Raw genomic sequence first — 23,466 nt, 5'->3', positions numbered from 1 at the left:
ACATCATATTAATCATTTGTTTGGGTAATGTATAATCAAATCAACTATGACTCTAAGAAAAGAATGATATAGGGAAATTTTTAAAATACTCATTATTATTTTGCTGATACATGTTTTTTTATGGATTTTTTTTATTATTTTGAAGGTTGACTTTTCCAAAATGTTCATCATTATTATTATTATTATTTTTTTATTTATTTATTTATTTATTTTGAAACTTGTCTTTTTATTGGTTTTTTCTTTCAGTATTCCTTTTCTTACTACTTTTATGGAAAAAAAAACTCCAAATGATTCATTCTTCCTCTTTTGACACTTGTGAATTTTTTATTTATTTTATTATCTATTTTCTTCTTCATAGTTTTGTAAGGTCTTTTTCATTCTTCTTCTCCTTTTTCTTTGGTGTGAATGTTGTGTATGCAACCATACACAAGAGCTTACTCCATTGTTGTAAGTATTTTTGTTTGGTTCATTCTATTTGAGGTTAATGTGTTTTATGTATCTCAAGTGGTTGAAAAAATTGTTTTACAAATTCATGTGTTCACTTTCTACTTTTTTTTGTTCTACGTGTGCTTTTGTTCTTAGAATTATTCTAATTTAAGTTGAAGAAAAGGTGATATTTTGGGTTTTTTTTTAACATATTTGGTTGTTGAAGAAATTGTGTTCTTGAAGTTGTGTTTCTCATATGATTTTATGGGTTTGTTTATTTTTTACATAAATTCCTTCTATTTTTTTATTTTATACGAAGTATAATATTTTTCATGTTTTGATACTTACATGGTTTTTTATTTATGCTTTTGTTCTTAGGAATATTGTCATATAAGTTCAAGAAAAAGTGTGACTTTATGGTTTTTTTTGTTTGGTTAGTGTGTTCCGTTGTTCAAGAAAAAAAAATACTTGGATGTTGTGATTCTTAAATGTTCTTCTAGATTTATTTATTATGATATAAGTTTATTATGTTTCTATTTATACTAGGTAAAGAAAATGTTTTCATGTTCTGATACTCACAACATTTTCTAGGGAATGTAATATATGTTGAGAAAATGTGAGACTTTAGGATTTACTCTTGAAGAATAAATGTTTCCATGTTGTGCCTCTTACAATTTGCATATGATTATTCTCATAAGTGCGTCATTTTGTTGTTAGGAATGTTTATATGGTGACAGTTTGCTTTACTTCGTGTTCCCTGCATGATAAACAATTTTTATGTACGTACTTTACTTTTGTTTCATGATTATAAGTGAAGTATGAACTAAACTATTACATTTTGTGATTATAACAACTTTTGGTGCTTATGTTGTTAATATAAGTTGATTTTGTCTTGATTTTATAAAAGGAATATGTTTTTGAATTTGTTTTCATGTTAAACTACTCATATGAATTGATTATATTTTAATTTTTTTAGATTGACTTGATTTTCTCTAATTTTACATGGAGAATAAGTTTCAGAATATGTTTTGCATTTCAAGTTGATAATGTATGCACATTTTTTTTTGGTGATTTAAATATGTTTCATAACTAAATGTTTGCATTTTAAGTTGTTTATATGTATTTGTTTAGTTTAACTGTTTTCAGTTTTTGACTTGATTTTCTTTGATTTTATATGGAGACCGAGTTTTGATGTATGTTTGCATTTTAAGATCCTTATATGTGCGTGTTACTTCTTGATTTTATCCTTTTAAAATTTTATTATATTTTTTGTATTGATTTAAAAAAAAATTAATCATAAGTAAAAAACATTTTAATAGTTCAATTCGAATTAAATATTTGTTTAATATATTTCAAAAAGATATCTTTTAATAAATAGATGATAAAAGTATTAACTATCTTTCATATCCTATTTACATGTTTTTTAAAAAATATTATAAAAAATAAAATATGCACACCATGTACTGAAAATTGAAAATTGGGGTGTGATCTATGAGGCTCGTACACTCCTCTTAAATGGCGTGTCAGTGTTCGATATTCGTATAGGACACTGACACTCGTATGACACTTGTAGGATACATATCCGTGAAGTGTCCAATTCAAAAAGTATTTGTTAGATTTCTGACAATTCTAGTAGGGCTCTAACACAATTTTAAAAAGAAAAAATACATTAATTTTCTAAAAATTCAAACTTTATTATATAAATTGTTATCATAATTATAAAAATAAGAAACAAATCCTTGTGAACCAATCATGAAAAATATCTTTCTGCTTCAAAAAATAATATGGAACATACTTGTGCACATAAATCTTTATTGTCAATTTATATCATTCATAATTATATAATATATAGATCTGGGTTCCCGTATCTTACATTTTAGATATTTGATGTATGTCTATGTACGTGTCGTATCAGTGTCCATATCAATATTTGTGCTTCATAGGGTGTGATACATCGAAAACAATTGTTTTACTCATTATATGTTTGTATTATTAATCCAGGGATAATAAGTTTATGATGTAATTAATTGTTCTTATAAAACAAATTCACAATAAGTATTTATTTAAATACTTTTCTAATTAAGATATATATTATCAAACACAAATATGTAAAGTATTTAATATTTTTAAATCTGAATGTTTAATGCATCATCGCTTCCAATTTTTTATTTTTTTTATTTTCAATTTTACAATTATAGTATATAAAATATTAATACAAATATCGTTATTATATTTTTTAAGAATTGGTATTGATGATACTTTATAATTAATACATAATTAATTAGTTAATATACATATGTATTGCCAGTAACTTTGATAAAATGATGATGTTACCATTAATTAATTTAATAATTTTTTTTAAAGTAATTATTTATTAAAAACAAATTATTTTATTAAAAAATTATAACGCCTTTTTTTTTTCTCTAACTAAATATTATAAATTAAAATACATTGTATAAAATATTAATACAAATATTATACATGATGAAGTTGCTTGCTCCGGTATATTTCATGAAAAAAATAACAAAAAGTGAGAAATTAAAATTACATTTTTTTATTGGTACTAATGATAATATGGTTAATACGTAATTAATTAGTCAGTGGCTCTGATAAAATGATACTCCTAAAATTAATTAAATTTAAAATTTATTTTTAATATTTTAACTTTTTAAAGTAATTATTTATTAAAAATAAACTATCCTATTAAAAGATTATAATAAATAAGTAGTTTTTCTTCTCCAATTAAAACTTACAAATTGTCGATTTGACATGTGTATTGTATAAAATATTAATATAAATATTATAAATTTATGATGTATAGAAATATATTATAATTTATAATTATATTTATAAATTTATCATATATTAATTGAAAAAATATAATTGTTATTAAATTTATAATGAATATTATTACGATATAAAAAAGTTCATTTATAATAAATTAAAATATTACAAAATAAATTTATAGTTATAAATAAATATATAATGAGAAAAATAAAATACATGAATACATAGATAATAAAAAAATGTGAATACTTATAAATTTATGATAAATTAGAATATTATAATATATATTTATAATTAATTTTAATAAATATTTAATATATATATATATATTTTATATATATATATATAAAGATAAAAATAAAAAATATGGATATATAATTTTTATATCCATATTTTTAGTTTTATGATAACCTTTTGATAGTCTCCTATTTTTAAAATATAGCAGAATAATCATTTATTTAAATTTTAATATTAAATTAAAAATAAAAAAATCAGATATACATGTGTAAGTGTATAATATTCATATAAAATTTATATAATGATAATGATATTTTTTATTTATAAGGATTACAATCTTTATTTTTAATTCATCATTTGTAAATATATGAATAATTGAATAACGTGTTCTATGAATTTACTTGATTATTATTATTATAATTTAATAATAAATATATTCATTTATAGAAACTTTACTTTTTTGAATGATATAAAGAATACAAACATATAGAATATCAATATTTATTTAGTGTCTTAATATTTATTATTATAAAATTTTGTAAATAAATTATATATTTATAAGATTAATATACGTATATGAATAATGATATGATTTATTTAAATTTTAATATTAAATATAAATATATGTAAATAATAAAATTAAAAAATACAGATACTCATACATGTATGTATTTTCGATAGTAAAAGATAAAAGTGAAAAAAATATGTACACAAAATATGTAAAGAAAAATAAAATATATACACTAAAATAACAATTACAATAGATTATAGATAAAAATAATAATAATAATTAAAAGACAAAATAAAAATTAAAAAACTTATGATTTTTTCGCTAAAAAAGCATTAGAAGAATAACCTAAATCCGTCAAAGCTTCCGATAGATCCAACGGTCCACAATTACTCACAAAAACTTGGCGAATAAAAGTTCTAGACCCTTCTGCCAATCGTGGCTTTCTAACCAATCAAGTACGGATACTATATAAACACGGGAGAAGAAGAGTTAGTGAATAACATTTGCCTCAGAGAGCGTATCTCCCCTTCCTCGTATTCATTGGAGATCCAGTGCAGAAACTCGTTGAAAATTAGGGTTACGGATTCCTAGGTTGAAGAACACAATGTTTGGGAGAGCGCCCAAGAAAAGCGACAGTACCAGGTACTATGAAATTCTTGGCGTCGCTAAGAATGCGTCGCCGGAGGATTTGAAAAAGGCTTATAAGAAAGCCGCCATAAAAAATCACCCCGACAAAGGTGGTGATCCCGAGAAGGTAACCGTCGTCGATTTTTCTGATACATGAACATTGTTTTGTATTTGATTTGGTAATTCCGAATAACAATGTTGCGGTTTGAATTGTTATTGATTGATTAATCGATTACAGAATTATTCAATTTATGATGGGATATGTGGTGATGAGTTTTTCTGATTAATTTAGGGTTAGGGGAATTTGGAGGGACGAAAGAGGGTTAGAAAATGTGTTTAGTGGTTTTGATGTGATTGGATGGTGTTGTGTTTCTATTTCGTGATGTTGAGAATAGGATGTTGTGGTGATGAATTTTTGTTTTTTTTTTGTGTAGTTCAAAGAGCTTGCTCAAGCCTATGAGGTTCTGAGTGACGCTGAGAAACGTGAGATTTACGATACTTACGGTGAAGATGCTCTTAAGGAGGGAATGAGTGGTGGCGGTGGTGGCCATGACCCGTTTGATATCTTCAGTTCGTTCTTTGGTGGAAATCCGTTTGGTGGAGGTGTGGTTTCTTTATTCTTGAAAGGTATTTCCTTCAATTGATAATTGTGTGAAGAGTGTTAAGAGGAGTTTTTTTCTTGTGGAGTGTGAACAGGTGGTAGCAGTAGAGGAAGGAGGCAGAGACGGGGAGAAGATGTGGTTCACCCTCTAAAGGTCTCTTTGGAGGACCTTTACCTTGGAACTTCTAAGAAACTCTCTCTTTCACGAAATGTGTTGTGCTCAAAATGCAATGGGTATGTGTCGTGCTTTTAGGTTTTATATCTTGAAGGGCATGTTTATTGCTTTGCTTTGTTTTGCTACCTTATGGTAATCGGTTTCTAATTTGTTGTATGTATGGTTGCAGGAAGGGCTCAAAGTCCGGGGCTTCAATGACTTGTGCTGGTTGCCAGGGTTCTGGTATGAAGTTGTCCATTAGGCATCTTGGTCCTTCTATGATTCAGCAAATGCAACATCCTTGCAATGAGTGCAAGGGCACTGGAGAGACTATCAGTGACAGAGACCGATGCACTCAGTGCAAGGGAGAAAAGGTTGTTCAGGACAAGAAAGTACTTGAAGTTGTTGTGGAGAAGGGAATGCAAAATGCGCAGAAGATTACATTCCCTGGTGAAGCTGATGAAGCAGTATGTGGAGAGCTATTGAGTATAAATTTTTTTATACTGATATTGAACTGCACTATGGGACTTAGACTGACTTTGAGCTTTGTGTTTTGCAGCCTGATACAATCACTGGGGATATTGTATTTGTCCTGCAACAGAAGGAACATCCAAAGTTCAAAAGAAAGATTGAAGACCTTTTTGTTGAGCATACTTTGTCTCTCACTGAGGCTCTATGTGGCTTCCAGTTTGTGCTGACTCACTTGGATGGTCGACAACTCCTTATCAAATCAAACCCTGGGGAGGTTGTCAAGCCTGGTATGCAAAATTGTGTCTGTCTTGGTTGTACTTGGTGATTGAAACTTGGATGTTTTTGACCTGGAATATGTTATTTATTGCATGCAGATTCTTACAAGGCTATTAACGATGAGGGAATGCCTATGTACCAGAGGCCCTTCATGAAGGGGAAGCTTTACATTCATTTTACCGTGGAATTTCCTGATTCTCTGAGCCCTGATCAGGTGACGGCCATAGAGGCTGTTTTGCCAGCGAAAACTTCACCACAAAAGTTGACAGAAATGGAGCTAGACGAGTGTGAGGAGACTACACTTCATGGTGTGAACATGGAGGAAGAGTTAAGGAGGAGGCAACAAATTCCGCAGGAGGCATACGAGGAGGATGACGACATGCATGGCGGTGCTCAGAGAGTACAGTGCGCTCAGCAGTAATGGATGAGCCACAGGAGCAGAGCAGGAGTAGGACCTGTGGTGTGATGATGATATTGATTATGATTTTTTTAGCCGTATATTTACGGGACTAAACATAATTAGTGTTTGCTCAATCGATTTTGACAACCAAACACTTTACATTTATTCTTCAACAAATTATTTTACAGAAGAAGACAACTAAATACAACTTTTTTCTTCTTGTACTCACTCTGCCTGCATCGCTATCTCTTTCTTTTCATATATGGCTATGCTAGGAATTGTTGTTGTTGTGTTGCTTTCAAATTTCATGTGCGTATTGCATTTGATGACCAACACATATTTTAATTAAATTTTCAAGATTACAAATAATATAAATTATCTATTTATTTAACTTTACCTTGGAAATAGGGGGGGAAAGTTATTTATATGTATATATATACACACGTACATATACATTTTCTTACACATTCTTAATTGAAACCCATTTTTTTTTTAATACAATAAGGGTCAGAGAAATTTGAACTAGTTTTTCTTTTCTATTTTTCAAATCAAAATAAAGTTTAGAGAATTTTATTTAAATCCTTTACATTTAAAATTGAATTTTTGAATCTCTCAAACTCGATGCCCTTTAAATTTAATCTTATTGTTTTTAAGTTTTTTAATTTTGAAATAATTTGTTTTATTTTTAAAGTTGAAATTAATAAATATTTATAAATATAACTTTACTCTGAAAAGACAATTTTAATTGTGATTTAATATTCTTCTTCATTTTTCTTTTTTTTTTCGTAATAGTAGTTTAAGTGATTAGTATTATAACTGATGTAGTATTTTTTATCTTTTACTTTTTATTATATTATCTTGAATAGTAATTTAACTTAAAATTTTACTTTGAGATTAAAATAAAATAATTTGACTAAAATTGCGAATTTAAATATAGTCTAGTAGACTGTAAACAAATAACTTAAGACTAAAAGTATATTTAAGTAAAATTTTATTTATTAATTTAAAAACAATCTTCTGTTCGATATACTTAAGAATATATATTTTGGATTGTATTAATTTATCAATTTTGAATTTTTCTAAAATGTTTTCTAGCTGTCATCAAAGAAATACCATTCAACCCTTTTTAAATTTTATTAATATTAAATTGGCTAATTGATTATTTTAAGGATATAAATATTCTTAAATGTTCCAAATCTATTTATTAATTTTTTATATAAAAAATATAAAAAATTATTTGTTAATTCTATATGGATAAAAAAATAAAAGTATTATCAATTTTGGTGAAACAGATAAGAGAATACATAATAATTGAATATAAACTAGAAATTAAATAAAATCCTTTATAGAATTTTTTTATAATTTCACATACATAAATGGGGATATTTTTCAAATCCAGCAGAAATTTTGTGTAAATAAACATTTTATCTAATTTCTCTTAAGAGAAAAGAAATGGCAATTTTAAGTTACAAAATCCTTTATAAATAAGTTGTATAATAATACCAATTAAATAATTTCTTTATTCATAAATCAAAAAAGCGAAATACATCATGTTTTATTATAATCAATATCTATTCATAAATATATAATATTATGTAATATGCCGTGTGTTATGACAATACAAAATAACTTTTAAGCCAAATATACAATAAATTAAATATGTTTTCGCTATCACAAATTCTAAAAATATTATCAACAAATTTGAAGTCATAGTGACTTAATTCTCCGTAGTATGTTATTGGTATTTTAAAATCATTTATAAAATATACATGTCAATGAAAAAAAAAACTTTTGAATTATTAGATTTATTCTTGATTTTACTTGAAATAGTAAAACTTAAAAAATTATGAGACAATATCTATACCTATATATAAATGGGATTTTCCCTCTTAACTGCTATTAATTTTTTTTCCTATTTTATCCTTATATTAATATTTAATTTTATTATTATATTATGGTCATTGTGTCATTTTTTATTCCCCTCTTAAATGCTCTTAATTTTTTTCTAATTTATTAATATTTAATTTTATTATTGTATTATGGTCATTGTACCTTTCTTATTTTTTCTACAATATTTGGTATACCTAGTGGGGCGGTTTTGAATGGAAAGAGAGGTGGAAAAGCGGGTTTGAATTGAAAGAGATAATTTATTTTGAAAATTAATTAAATAATGAGAGAGTGTCTGCTGTATTAGAGAAATAAATTTAATAAAATATTTGAAATAAATGGAGTAACCGTTTGAATTGAAAGAGATAATTTATTTTAAAAATTAATTGCATAATGAGAGTGAGTGTTTGTTTGATGGGAGAGAAATAAATATTAGGAAATGTGAGAGAGGGATAATTTATTTTGAAAATTAATTGCATAATGAGAGAGTGTCTATTGTATGAGAGAAATAAATTAAATAAAATATTTGAAATAAATGGAGCAACGTTTGAATTGAAAGAGATAATTTATTTTGAAAATTAATTGCATAATGAGAGGGAGTGTTTGATTTATGAGAGAGAAATAAATATTAGGAAATGTGAACCATTTCATTATTAGTTACCACTTTCTTCAGTAGTTTTCACCGTTACCATTTACATTCACTTTCTTACGAAGGAGTAGTTTTCACCAGTTACATTCACTCCCTTATAAGGAGTAGTTGAGCGGTTACCACTTTCTTTTACTTCCTTATAAGGAGTAGTTTTCACCAGTTGCATCCAAAGAAAAAAAAATGCTCATAAATTTTGACACATTTTGAACCCTCTTCCTTCACACTCTATGTTCTTCTCCTACTCTCACCTATCTTAGTCCCTCTTCAATCACCACTGTACAACAACAACCACCATTGTTTCCTCCTTCTCGCACTTTCCAAAGTGTTCGAAGTAGAGACGTGTCTCATTGTTATAGGATTTGTACATTTTTGTTTCTATTGTTTTCTTAATTTTTTTTTATATTTTTGTATGAATCCTAAGCCCAGCTTTGCGGGCAAAGTTTTTATGTCTACTGATGCTTTGATCTATTAGATATTACATAAGTTGGAAGTTTGATAATTTGTATTTAGTTTATTATTTTATTTTTTTCAACTTCTTTCTCATGGAAGATGTGGATTCAATTGATATGGTGATAGATTCTACCACTTCCAACATACAAGCATTTGCATTATGTTTTGACATAGTTTGCTGGTCCATTTTTTTTAAACCTTAATTTTAATCTTGATAACCTTACAAAGTTCAAGATAAACACCAAGTTAAATCAAAATTTAATATTCAAAAACAATAAAATGAAAATATAAAAAAATTAACATAAAATCTTAATAAAACTATTATCAATGGTGCATTTAGATAATTTACATATCTTCTCATATAATTTAATATTTATTAAAATTATATGAATATATAAATAGTAAAAATGAAAAATGCGGATACACAAGCACTCACATGTCTGTGTTCCCACTAGTAAAGAATAAAAGAAATTAGTTTAAAAGATTTACAATAATTGGAGGAAGTCTAATGTAAATTTTAGTTTTAATACTCAATTACAAATATTATACTATTAAATATTCTAGCATCTGAACTAAAAATTATGAAAGAAATTCATTAGAATTGAAAAAGCAAGACAAATAAATAAATATTTCAGTTTTTTACCAAAAAATGTAATTTTTTAAAAAAAATCAAGACATATAATCAAATTAGTATTTAAAATAATCTTAATTTAAAAAAAAATTAAAAGACCTAAAACTAAGAGTGTATAAGAAGAAAATGTTAGCTTAGACATTGTAAACATACAAATTTTTTCAACTTTTACGGGGATGTTTTCCCCCATTTTCACAGGTAAAACAAATCCTATGAATAGTTTTCAATATTAATTTACAAGAATATGAAAAAAATTATAATGTGTTTTTTGCATTACCTATTGTTTTTTCTTTTCTTTTTTCTAACATAATTTCCAATAAAAAGCTCATCTTTTTTTTAGCTACTTTAAAATACAATAATTTTATAAATTAATTTCTCAAATATACAATGGAGTACTGTAAAATATTTTAAAATACATTAATTTCCTAAATTAGTAGTATACATTGAATTTACACTAGTATTGACAATTGAATTCATTTTTTTCTCATACTTAAAATTGCGACAACTATCAACACTAATTTCTAAATATATATTTTTTGAGCAATTTGATCTATTGTTGTTTTTATGTTTAATGTATCAAGTGATTAATAAAAATACTAACATAACTTTTACGCTAAATTGATGCAATTTCATTTTTAAACGAGACATTTCTATTTTTTAATTATTGATTATCAATGTTATATTAATTTTAATTTTTGTATGTTCACTAATTTACTTAATTTAATTTATATTAAAAAATAACCTTAATTTTTGAGAGAAAATTTTATGGCAATTTCTCTTTCTTTTATAAGATTACAATACAATAATCTTAAATATACTTTAAATTATTATAAAACATGCTAAAATAATACGCTAAGTGCTATGAATTCTCCCTTAAAAAAAAGTTAATAATAATTATTTACATTTACGCGACATCATTGATGAAAGTTACTTGAGAAGTAAATAAAACATAAAAAGAAAAATAAAGAATATTTTTGGGAGTTTTTTTTTTTCAATTCGAAATTAAATAAAAATAGGAGGTAATAAACATATTAAAAAATAATAAAAAATAATTACCTAGTGTTTTAAATATTTTTTGTTTTGTAATTAATGTATTGAGTAATTATAAAAATACTTATCTATTTTTTTGTCAAATTAATAGAATTTTCTTTTTATAGGCGACGTTTTCATTTTCAATCAGTTAACAATATTTTATTATTCTCAATTTTTTTATATTTGCTATTTTATTTATTTATTTAATTTGATGTATATTTATAAAAAAAAAAAAATCTTACTTTTTTAAGGAAATGTATTTATCTAAACTTCCTTCCTTTTATTTTATAATATAAGTTAGAGCTTACATTGAATTTCACACTACAGCTTCTTATAAAAATAGTCTACTAACATTTTTTTTTCTCTCTTGATGTAATTTCAAATGAACATCACCGCAGTTATCAAAACCGACACGAAAAGTGAAAGCATGCACACAAGGGAGTGGTAAATATTCTCCCAAGAATCCACAAGGTTTTCAAGCAAATCAGATAACAGTTCTATTCGTGAGTAATATCAATCTTCTTTTGGAGATGCCGGAATAACTGAGGAATTGTAAATGAGGGCTTGTCCCATGATTTGATACATAGTTTTGCCACAGCGAGAAGACTTTTAAGCTCCGTACAGTCATAATTGTTACCAAGATCAGGGTCTATCATCTTATCAATGGAATTGTAAAATCGTGATTCTTGGATCCATTCAATTAAATCGGAACCTTCCATCTCTGAAGACTGACCCGTGACCAGTTCCAGTATTAGCACTCCAAGTTGAAATATAATCCTACAACTTTTCTGCTTCAAGCAATCTGAAATAGACGACCATGGTGAGCAAAAATGAGAAGTAACAAATTTCAAATTTGATTTTGATGAAACTTGTAAGAGTAGTTTACAAGAAGTGACCTTCTGAATATGGCAACATAATAGAATTTCCACCGGATGGAAGAAGGCCAAAATCAGATAGCTGTAATTGCAGAATTCAATCTAATTTAATACGATTCTAAACCAGTGTTTTATTTGCCCTTGGCATGTCAATCTGAAACGAGATATAATATAAAGAAGGCAAGAGTTTACAGTAAGAAAGGGAACTATTTCCTTACTTTGGCTGTGAAGTTCTCATCTAACATAATATTGCTTGAGGTGATAGAGACATGACATACAGGTGGTTCACTGAAGAGAAACAAATATTCCTGCTTACAGAATCAACATATGGACAAAAATCAGATAACCATGCCCGAAAAGAGACTCTTAATCTTTCAGCCAAATATGAAAAAAATTGTTTTTCATCAAGCAATTATTGTTGGAACCACAATGTTCTTCGCTAATACTTTTGTTTTTCTGCTCACCCTTCTTATTATCGCAGTGTTTTTATCCTGTCTCATTGCTGTCCATCTCTACTTCGTATTCTTCACTCTTTCACTCCTTCAAGGCTTTAGATTAAAGCACCAAAGGAGAGTATAACTATCACCCTACTTGACTTTAGCACGTATGATTCGTTAAGCATAACTTTCATAGCCATCACAATGTAAGTTCAGGTAGAAGTGAGAACACCATTTGTGCAACTTGCTACTTATGCAACAAAGAATTTCGTGATCTTAGCATTGAGCAATTGTCCCCGTTTATTTGGGCTTTACAGAGTTGCCGTTCAAAGCTTATAAGGAGTTTTTGACATGGGACAATTTTTGCCCTTTATTACCAAAATGTAATAGCTTTTTAAAGTTGGGGAGTGTCACGTTGCCAGTACTATACAAGGAAAAGTTTTCCATTGTGAAGAAGTCGTTTAGAGTTCAAAGTAATCACACTTCTCCAACTTTAAAAAAGATCTCATTTGGTAATAAGCGAAAAAATTGCTCCAATTTGGTAAAAAACCCGCTTATAATACTTCAACCTGTCCTTCCAATACTAGAACCCCATACTCTATACAGTGTCAGTGTGTTACCAATTAGAAGAGTTCTATGTTTTTAATACAGTTCTAACCTCTAATGTGTGTTGTTTTTTTAATTTTATTATGGTTAAAGCAATAGTAATAGTCAGGATAAGCAACGAGTGGAGACCTTCCTCTCTAATGTGTGTTGTTTCCTAATAAAAAAATATTTATAAAAAAGTATTTCTTCTCCCGAAGTTATGGGATCATGAGTTCATTCAACATGACTCTATTACGATCCGTCGTTTTACCTGTTCAACTGTGTTGGTTTAACCTTGTTGACCATGACAATAGTCAGAAGTCTCACGTCATATTTTTAGTAGTTAGCAGAAATACTAAAGGACACTGATCGCCAATTGAATCCACACAGAAGCTAACTTCTTCCCTGTGTATGGAGAACAAAGTGAGCGAGTTTCCAATATTCACTTTGCCATGTGACTATGTAAGTTATCATGAGTTTTCCCCGCATCAACAATCAATTTTAAAAACTCAACAACACATAAGAATTTCAGGTTCTTCAAATTCATTTCCATGAAAATTTAATAAGATCGCAATTTCATGCGGAAAATATTAGGCTATTATGGTCTCAGACATGCTTTAGTTTGCAGAACTTACCAGTGCAGCCACAACGCCATTGGCTATCTGTAACCTCGTTCTCCAATTTAAGGGAGTCTTCAAAGGGTCTGCCAACACCCAATCATTGAAACAAAATCAAAACTTTTAATTGAGAAGCTCCTCAAAAACATTTTTTTCTCAGCTTTCTAAATTTACCATTTAGATGATCCTTCAAGCTTCCATTTTCTATGTTGTCAAATATGAGCAATCTGAAGAGATGTCCAAAAAAGAATCACAAAATTGCTATACTATTCCACACCAATACCGAGAACACTAACTATACCAATGATCCACATCCACTTCTTACACAAGAGAATTCAACAAGTACATGTTGAAAAATTAAATCAAGAAGACAAAATATATCACATTTTTCAAGATTTATAAAAAAGCGGTCCATGGCTATTGATCCTAATTTTACATAATATCAAGAAACAAGAAAAAATTATGATCACAATTTAAGACCTACATTTCTTTTTATAAATCACAATGAGAAAACAGAGCATGGTCAACGAACCTCTTGCGATTGCGGCCGACGGAAAAACCCTTAAGCGAGAGAAGGTGGCGATGTCGCAAGCGTCCCAAGAACTGCACGTGTCTGTAGAAATGATCGCTTCCTTCATCGAAGCCTTTCACTTCTCTCACCAAACAAACGCTGCCACTCTCTTCAAACCTGGCAGCATACGCAGAAACATTGGAATTGCTATAAATAACTCTGAGGAAGCCATCCGTTGCTCTTCGAACATCTTTATACGAAACTCTCCGAACAAAAAGCACTGAACCTGAAGAATTGAAGACAGCGATGGAGAACTTCGAGCGTGGAGTTCAATTTGATAATTGAATTGAAATTGGGTGAAATTGAGAGAGGAGTGATTGAGAAGAAGGAGTGTGGAGTGAGAATTGTGATTACCGGAGCGAGATCGGTGAAGCCATGTGAGAAGGTGGCGACGGAGCCTGTGGATGAAGGGATCCATGGAGATGTTGGTCTAGGATAACGGAGTTAAGAGGAGATGTAACACCGTCAACTTCCATTCGCTTTGTAGGTGTTTGCCAAACGGGAAGCACGGACTTTTTATGAAAACGAATCTGCGGAATCCTGTTACCTTTGGTCTTGAGGAGAGAGAAAAAGCGCGTTGTGAGACACATAGCCGATAACAGAACTGTGGAACGGATTCAACGTGCGTCAACGTCACCGCCCAAAACTAATAACGGGAATCTAATACAATCAGTTTCTTTCTTAATTCAGTTTTTAGTCAGAGTAAGAGTAAACAAAAACTAGCTCTTTTTTTTTTTTTTTTTTATCTCGAACGATGTTCTCTATTATTAATTGCAAATAATTAAAAGTTATATAATGTATGAATCTCATTTTTTATTCAATAATTTTACTAATAATTATATGATTTTGAATAAATTTTAATAAATAATAAAAAGAAATTAAAAACATATCATCAACATTTTTAATAAGAACCATTTCATCACTTAAAACATTTTACTAATAATAGCGAAAGTACAGGGTTTCCTAATACGTGTATTCACTTCTTTATTACATTAATATATATATATATATATACATAATTTTGTAAAAATAATATTAAAAACTATATAACTATTATTTAAAAAATAAAAAAAGATTCAATTACTTATTTCATTAAAATAAATAAATTCAAAATGACATATCATCTATATAATGACTAATGAAAATTCCATTTTTTAAATATTTTTTAAAAGTTTGTTATGTTTCCTTTGTTATGAATATTATATTATAAATTTTTAATAATTGTAATATTATTAAATTAATATATAAGTAAATTTATAAATCTCATTAGAAATTTTAATATATATTTTTATTCTAAAGAAAAAAACACTATTTTATATTCTTATGATTTTGTAACAATAATTTTTTTTAAGTGGAATTGTAGTATTCAGGATCTATTTGAGTTTCTATGTAATATAAAAAAGTAAAATCTATGTAATATAAAAATTAAAATTTATTATTATTAGTATATTATAATAAATGAATTTATATTATGTCAGTAGAAAATATAATTTATAAATTGAGTGATTGGTTATTATCTTTCAAGTGTTTTTATTGTCTTACAAATTCAATTTACTATGTAAGAATATTAATTATTAAAAATTATAAAATAAATAAAAAATATATACATATATTGATAACTATCTATTTATGTAGATAAATATCGGATTTTTTATTTATTTTGAAAAATATGTATAATTAAATAAAATACTAAGACATACATATATTTATATGTCACAAATAAACTAAGAGGATAATACGTGATTTTGATATGACAATTTTTTTATAAACAATATTTTTGGCAAAAGTTTCATCTTCTTTTTCAAAGTGTTCTTCTTTAATGAAGATTATTGTCAGCAACATATAGTTAACCATGCTTAAAAACATGAAGTGGAAGGTAAATTCAAACATTGGGTATAATTTGTCCTAGTGATTTATTTATAGTTGTTGCAAAACTTAACTTCATGGTAAATTGTTTCCTAATAAGCACAAAGGGAGACCACCACTTTTTATTGTTTTATGTTTAATTTTGGTAAGAAGGACCTTTTTATCCAACATCTTCATTTAGAACCCACGACACAATAATCTTGTTCATTACATAACATATTTAGGGTTTATGTTTCGCAACAACATTAATAATACACCTATTTTAACCTTTAAAATAGGGTGGTAAGCCAACTAGAGCAATGAGGCGGAGGCACTCTTATTTGTATAAATGATGTGTGTCTCCTTTAACCTCATTAAATGCAAACAATTTATGTTGTTCAATAAAAAAAATATTGATAATTATGTCATTAATTTTTTGAACATCTGCATTTTTTAAGTTAATATGATTCTTTGAACCACATAAAAGGCATATCATTTATGAAATTCTAACTGGGGATATGTTTTGTACCGTTGGTACCAGACAAGTCAGTCACTCGACCTCGGTGACCGACTAACTGCATTCACTTTAAGATACTTAATAAATGACAACAATGACAGTTACAAATAATCATATCTTGATTATGCAGATGACATCTATGAGAAATCAGCTAAATACTGATTAACTAAAAGATATTACGATATTCTTCAAATATACCAACATACTCATATACCAATATATCTCCCTATAAATTAGGGATCCCGCTACATATCAGTGGACAACTGATATTCAGTCCATTATAACAAGGGTCCACGACTAACACTATAAATAAACCTTTTTACAAAGGTAAGGTGTAAGGTATGTTCTTATCAGTTTACAAATATACACTCTTTACACATAGTACTTACTTGATTGTCGGAGTAACTTTTTCAGGTCAACCCCCCGACCGAGCACCAACATTTGAGGAAGGAAACTTGAAGGGAGGAGCTAGGAGATCACCGACATGTCAACAATTGTACAACTAGTTTCAGGTACTATATAGGTCCACTTCGCCTATATAGGTACATGTTTATATATAAGTTATTGTATTCAATCATCTTCTTCCCATGATATTGCTAGTCATGGGTTATTTTTACCATGTCATCAAGATGTGTAGGTTCAATCTCATCTCCAATGCGCACGAGATATTCAACAAAATTGTGATATTGTAATGATCACATATTTTGTTGTAAATGCAATACCTTTGTGTTACTCAATACATGTGAAAATCGTTTATGTCTTTACTTTTTTGAACAAGTGACGTACTTAACAAAATTCTCCTCCTTATATCATTATTTTTAATCTCAAATGGAATATCACAATCTAGAATATCCTTTAATAATCAATCTAATATCTTCAAAGCATATTTGTTAATCATAGATGTTTCCTCTCAAATTATTGCTTTGAGAGTAAATTCATGTCAATAGTGCACTTTTATCACCAAAATTTAATTTATAATATTTTAATAATCTACTTATACTTCTCCCTAAGTGTTACAATATTTGGGAAAAAACACACCAACATGTATTTCATAACATGCACTTAAAGTTGGAGCATACTTGGAAAGCTTAATATTATGCTATAGATGTATTACCTTTAGATGTTATGGCTCTTTATGTTTTATAGAAAGGCAAATATGTGACACAATTAAAACTTCTGTAGATGTTATTTAAAAAAAAGAGAGTTATTTAATTAATTTTAAATAAAGGAAATATTCAATTACTTATTTTATTAAGTAAATAATAATATTTCTTATCAGATAAATGTATAAAATATTCTTTAAACACATTAAAAAATATATTACAACCTAATAAATTGTATTGACTTAAACATTTACTTTTTATTTATTAAATAATAAGCTATATATATTAAAAGGTAAATTATTACATATATAACTGTTAATTTTTAAAAAGATAACTAATTTAATTACTTTAAAATAAAGAGAAATTATTCAATTATTTATTTTATTAAATAAATTACTTTTTATTTATTAAATATTAAAATTGTCTAATTAAAAATGATGACATAATTATTATTTTTTGTATGTATTAATAATTATAGTAAAGTATATTGGAAAGAATTTAAACTAAAAGTATTTGATATGTTTTTCTTACTCTTTTTTATGGAGGTTGTTGGAACTATTTACATGTTTAAATAGGGTTCATAGCTACTTCATTTATAGTGTGAGTCAACATATTATCCAACTTAAGACTCTACTTTTAAACAATTACATAAATTTCACAAAATTCAGCACAACTTCTAGGTCACTACTGTTTAGCAGCAGCTAAATCGTCAATTTAATAATATGATTAATCCAGTCGAATGATTTCTTAATTTAGGTTAACTCACGAATTTTGATGAAAAAAAAGTTTCTTCTATTTTAAATAGAATATAAAGTAAATATTACGATAAAAAAAAAATATGGAAGATAAAAAAAAAGACTTCCCTTATATTTTTATGTTTATTTAATATTTTCTACAGTTTTCGTTTATTAATCTATACAGTTTAATACATCATTTAATATACTAGAATGATATAGGATTCTTATTTAAATATTGAAAAAAAAACTAGAGTATTAAATACAATCAATTAGAATTAAGGAAAAAAATTGCATATAGACTAAAATTTGAGACATAAAAGTGAAATTATGCAAAAAAATATTATGTGGCTTTCTTAGGCTTTCATTTAGCATTTTTACGCATATTTCATTAATTATTTCTAACATTCTGGAAGATTTTAAATCTGTAAATATTATCCTTCGTTTAAATTTCAATTGAATTTTAGTGTATTAGTTCAGCAATAAATTATTTATTGGAAACAAAATGGTCCACAGCATATGCCAGCCCAACACAGTTAAGGAGTTTTAAAATAATTTAGACCTACTCTCTTAAATTAAACAATATATATATATATATATATATATATATATATATATATATATATATATATATCACAACAGCTGCATAACTTATTTGCGAGACAAATATTCTTTAATATACTTTTAACATAAATCATACAACAATGAAAACACTTAATTTAATTTATCAATACATTAAAATATTTTTCAATATTAATATTTTAAAAACTTATTTTCACTACTTCTTTTATATTTAAAACACAAATACTCGTCATATTTAGTAGGGTCAACACAAAAGCACAACTTGTATAAAAATTATAATTTTAAATAACTCCATTATGTTGGTGTTCTTTTTATACTTAGTACCTAATAATTAAAAAAAAATTATTAGAGTTTTATTATTACTTTACTTCCTTAGATTATGTGTTATTGGTGAATTGAATTGGTCTAATGCTATGCAACTCCATTAATGTCAACTTCTCCTACACCATCCAACTCACCAACACCTTTTATATTGTATCCACCTTCAAGTTAAAAAACTCACCACCTACCCTAATCTTAAGCCTCCATGCCAATTAATTCTTTATGCAGAAGAAAGTGGGTTTCTTATATATTAAAATTAATCATTACATTTTAATTATTATTCGTTTTAAAATTTGAAATTCTGTTAAGATTTTATTTTAAAAAAAAATTAAAATCAAATATATATATATATATATATATATATATATTATCATTGATATTAAATATACTATATTAGATATTCAAAAAGTATTTATTTTTCTTTCTTGAAAACCGGAGGGTACATACATAGGTAAGAGAAACATGTTACGTCTAAGGCTGTTTCTTCGTGTAATTCCATATATTCTTCTCTTACTTTCATAAATTTTTATATTTCTAAATATACCCCTTTATAATCTTTTGGATTATATAATCTGGAAGTATTAGTAATTAACTTCTAAATTACATAATCTAAAACTCTTTTTTCATATACGTAATTAGTTTCTGGATTATATAGTCCGGAAGTCGTTTTTAGTGTTTGGATTACATAATGAGAAAATCTTTTTTTAAATGCGTGTCCGGATTACATAATTCAGAAACTACTTTAGGAGAGTGGCACAAGAAGAATACAAAAAATATTTTTACATTTTGTATGGGGTGATAGAAGAAGTTAAGGAGGTGCAGGAAGAAATAGTCTACGTCTAGTTTAGAGGTTTGCTTGCACCTCATTGAATTCTATATACCCGTACTATAAATCCTTATAATATGCATTAAATGTAACTTCCCATTTTCAAAAGCTTTAAAAAACTGTAAAGTAACTTTAAATTGGTTACTCTATTATCCAAATTAAATTTGGATCCAACTAAAGTTCATATGCAAACTTCATCTAAATTGTGATAAATGTATAGAATGATAACCAATATCTTTATTAAATTTACATACATGTTTATGGTACATTTATAATTTTCTTTTATTACAAGTAAAATTTAACTTTAATTATGAAATATGTCCAAATAATCATTATTGTATTTGATTCTATTAAGTTCAATAAATTAAGAGATACCAATAATAAAAGATAAAGAAAATAAAGAGCATTTTAAATTACTTTTGTAAACTCATTGCATAAATATACATAGTCACGTATAAATAAAGCACGTATAAAGTATATAGAGTAAGACTAAAACATGTTTAACATATGTTAAATTAAAAAGTAAGTTAAATCAAAATACATTATTTAGATAATTTATTTGAGGTATACATGGAGAAGAAGTACATGGGAATAATTTGAATTTTTTCTTTTTTTTGTTTAGCCTACATATTTATAAACATGACCCTCCATCCTTTATAAACATGACCCTCCATCCTTTATATTTTCACATTGAACTTGAATGAAAGGAAATGATTTTTTTAGAGAAAAAGTTATTTTTCCAATTGGGTATTGTAATGTCTTGCTAATTCAAGTAACATTGGGAAGCTCTCCAAGTAGTATGTATTATTTTCTTTCTCCATTCCACATAAATATCTTTGTCCACTTTTTTTTTTACTAATTATTTTCTCCTCTTATAGTTCGTTCTTTTTAATTCTACAATTATTATTTAGTGTGTCGTGGTTTTTTTGAGTTCTTGATGCAAGTTTTTACACTTAATATATTTGGATATGTCCGATAATAAATATTATTAAAATCATTTTCCTTTCAACCTAAGAAATTCACAATAACGTGAATAACAATGTGAAATGAATGAGAGTAGTTGTGTAATTGAAAGAATTTAGTTATAAAAAAACGATTACTTACATGATAATACGTACACACAATAACATATTGGACATACTACTCGTTGCATAATGCATTTACAACTAACATCATCATCGATGATGTAAGTTCATTTCTTAATTCTTTTATATTAGTGTACTATTATTCAAACTAAACTAACATTTTTTTTCCATCATTAAGTACGACACGGTATAATAAATTGAACAATCTCATTCAAAACTCAACATAGCTATCTCATCTAGTCTTCTTCAAATGCTCGACAATAGACTTTTCCTCAACCAATTGAGATGTTCGACTATATGGACTATCACCACAACATGTTTCCTATTTTTTGTTCAAACAAGTTTTGTCTACTTACACCACTTTCCATCTTAGAAAAATATTTTTTCAGGTCCATCAAATATATTTGACACTTCCATTATGATGACACCATCCACATTCCATCCAGTATCGTCAATGCATTGTTATCGACCCACAATGTCTTCGCACGAGTCCGATAATCCACCTGAGGACAACCAACCAGAATATAGTGATGATAATCCACTATCGTCGCCTCCTAATACCGAACATGATTCACAAGGATGACCTCGAAGGCAAAGAAAAAGAAGATCACATTGTCTCATAGATAGTTAATTTCAGTCTATGTAATATCAACAATGTTATGATCTAGATTTATTTTCAATGTACTTTTTTTATACTTCATTTAATACTCTCCTTCTTTATTTACTTTGTTTACTTGTACCTTTTTTTCATTCAACAAACACAAATACACATAGAACAAAATAATTTAATACATCAATTCTTTACTTCATATATTCTTATACACAAATTTTAAATACTTGATTACTTTCTGTAAATTATTAATTTTTACACTCTTTTTTTACATTTCCATTCATTTTTAATCAACACAACTCTATTAAACACACTTCCTAAAAAAAATTCAGTGAAAAAGTCGTGTGAGTATGACATGACTTCAATGTAAAATAAAAACAACGGAAATTGTCACACTTATGCACGACTTTAGTTGTTTTTATTTTGAACAGAAGTCGTGTCACATCCTCACAAATTTAATTAAATATTAATTCATCTTAATCAAAGTCGTGTTCTAAAAAGACAATTTCACTTAGCCACATTTTTTTCATCAAAGTTGTTTTAACCTAACACAACTTCTTTATCTCATTTAAACTAGCCTGAAATCTTATTGTATTATGACAACTTCTATAGAATAGAAAACGTATCAACGAGATACGAATTACCCAAATTTTTATTTAATTTATTTTCTATTCTAATAAATACAAAAATAAATTATACAATTTTTTTACCAAAAACCCATTATCAAACCTTTCAATAAAATAATCAAACATAAATACTTCTTAGAAAAAATTCATAAATAGGGTTCACGAATAATATTATATTAAGGCTTCGTTTGGATCCAGGGGTGCCACTGTTGGCGACGACGGATGTCACAACAGCACCCCGTTTGGATCCATGCATGGTGCGGGTGAGTGTGGAGGGGAGCAGAAAGTTGAGTGAATTGTTTATCTGCGCAAAGAAGAAGAGAAAGTTGCATTGTAGATGGGGAGTGCCAAGTCATCCGAAGCAAGTTACAAAGTTACCCTTGCTTTTGCTGGAATCAAGAAACAGTGCCCCTGCGCATGCATGCCACATGAAGCCATGAGATTCCTGACTTGGCTCAGGAATCGTTTGACTCTGTGTGAATCTGTGAAAGGAGAGTGAATGGAGAGTGAATGCAGTGGTGGGTGAGTGGGTGAGGTAGGTGGGCGTGACTATATAACAGCATGAAGTTCCTTCCTCCATTCACAGAAAACGAAAGCAACCGAGCCATCTGAGAGTGCATTGTAGTGTGGTTGGAGAGATTCCTATAAGCCATCTTCGTTTCTGTTAGTATACCTTGTTCATCTCACGTCCTGGGGTTGTTCTTGTGATTCATCTGTGTTAATCTGGGTTGATCTGGGTTCATCTGAGGTGAGAGCTAAAGTCTGGAATGGTGCATAATCGATTATGCCTTAATTATAACAAGTCAGATAATCGATTATGGGACAGATAATCGATTTTTCAACGAACATAATCGATTATCTGTAAAAGTTTACAGGCATAATCGATTATCTGGTGTGTTGAAAATGGGCCATAATCGATTATTGTGTTCCATAATCGATTATGGTGTATTTTTGCCTACACACATAATCGATTATCTGTAAAAGTTTACAGGC

General features: G+C 27.5%; 2 protein-coding genes across 3 annotated transcripts; one reads left to right on the top strand and one right to left on the bottom strand.

Annotated features, from left to right (window-relative positions):
- The first annotated feature begins 4,396 nt into the window (after positions 1–4,396).
- Positions 4,397–6,714, top strand: LOC137835584 (dnaJ protein homolog). The gene is made up of 6 exons (XM_068644157.2): positions 4,397–4,715; positions 5,023–5,191; positions 5,285–5,423; positions 5,534–5,810; positions 5,903–6,101; positions 6,189–6,714. Exons 1-6 carry the CDS (start codon positions 4,566–4,568, stop codon positions 6,509–6,511), a joined length of 1,257 nt encoding a protein of 418 aa, XP_068500258.1. The 5' UTR covers positions 4,397–4,565; the 3' UTR covers positions 6,512–6,714.
- Positions 6,715–11,398: 4,684 nt separating this feature from the next.
- Positions 11,399–14,912, bottom strand: LOC137835582 (Protein kinase superfamily protein). Of its 2 annotated transcripts, none has more exons than XM_068644156.2 (7): positions 14,579–14,912; positions 14,186–14,450; positions 13,828–13,880; positions 13,672–13,739; positions 12,233–12,322; positions 12,036–12,096; positions 11,399–11,941 (listed from the first exon to the last, which is right to left on the bottom strand). In XM_068644156.2, the coding sequence occupies exons 1-7, from the start codon at positions 14,640–14,642 to the stop codon at positions 11,637–11,639; spliced, it is 906 nt and encodes a 301-aa protein (XP_068500257.1). In that variant the 5' UTR covers positions 14,643–14,912; the 3' UTR covers positions 11,399–11,636. The 2 variants fall into 2 exon arrangements, 1 of the variants encoding a protein (XP_068500257.1); XR_016520960.1 differs by having other exon boundaries at positions 11,612–11,941; positions 12,233–13,441; positions 14,579–14,891.
- Positions 14,913–23,466: the final 8,554 nt, after the last annotated feature.

Source organism: Phaseolus vulgaris, chromosome 5 (genome assembly GCF_051622355.1).
Source record: "Phaseolus vulgaris cultivar YP4 chromosome 5, ASM5162235v1, whole genome shotgun sequence".
In the NCBI taxonomy this organism is placed as follows: domain Eukaryota; kingdom Viridiplantae; phylum Streptophyta; class Magnoliopsida; order Fabales; family Fabaceae; genus Phaseolus; species Phaseolus vulgaris.
The sequence above is the reverse complement of the archived record's forward strand: the minus strand, read 5'-3'. Positions and strand labels throughout refer to the sequence as shown.

Coding starts and splice junctions, on each gene's coding strand:
- LOC137835582 (XM_068644156.2), bottom strand. CDS start 14,642: ATGGATCCCTTCATCCACAGGCTCCGTCGCCACCTTCTCACATGGCTT. Junction 13,881..14,185: donor GTCGGCCGCAATCGCAAGAG/GTTCGTTGACCA, acceptor ACATCTCTTCAG/ATTGCTCATATTTGACAACA. Junction 13,740..13,827: donor CTTGAAGGATCATCTAAATG/GTAAATTTAGAA, acceptor GGGTGTTGGCAG/ACCCTTTGAAGACTCCCTTA.
- LOC137835584 (XM_068644157.2), top strand. CDS start 4,566: ATGTTTGGGAGAGCGCCCAAGAAAAGCGACAGTACCAGGTACTATGAA. Junction 4,716..5,022: donor AAGGTGGTGATCCCGAGAAG/GTAACCGTCGTC, acceptor TTTTTTGTGTAG/TTCAAAGAGCTTGCTCAAGC. Junction 6,102..6,188: donor TGGGGAGGTTGTCAAGCCTG/GTATGCAAAATT, acceptor TATTGCATGCAG/ATTCTTACAAGGCTATTAAC.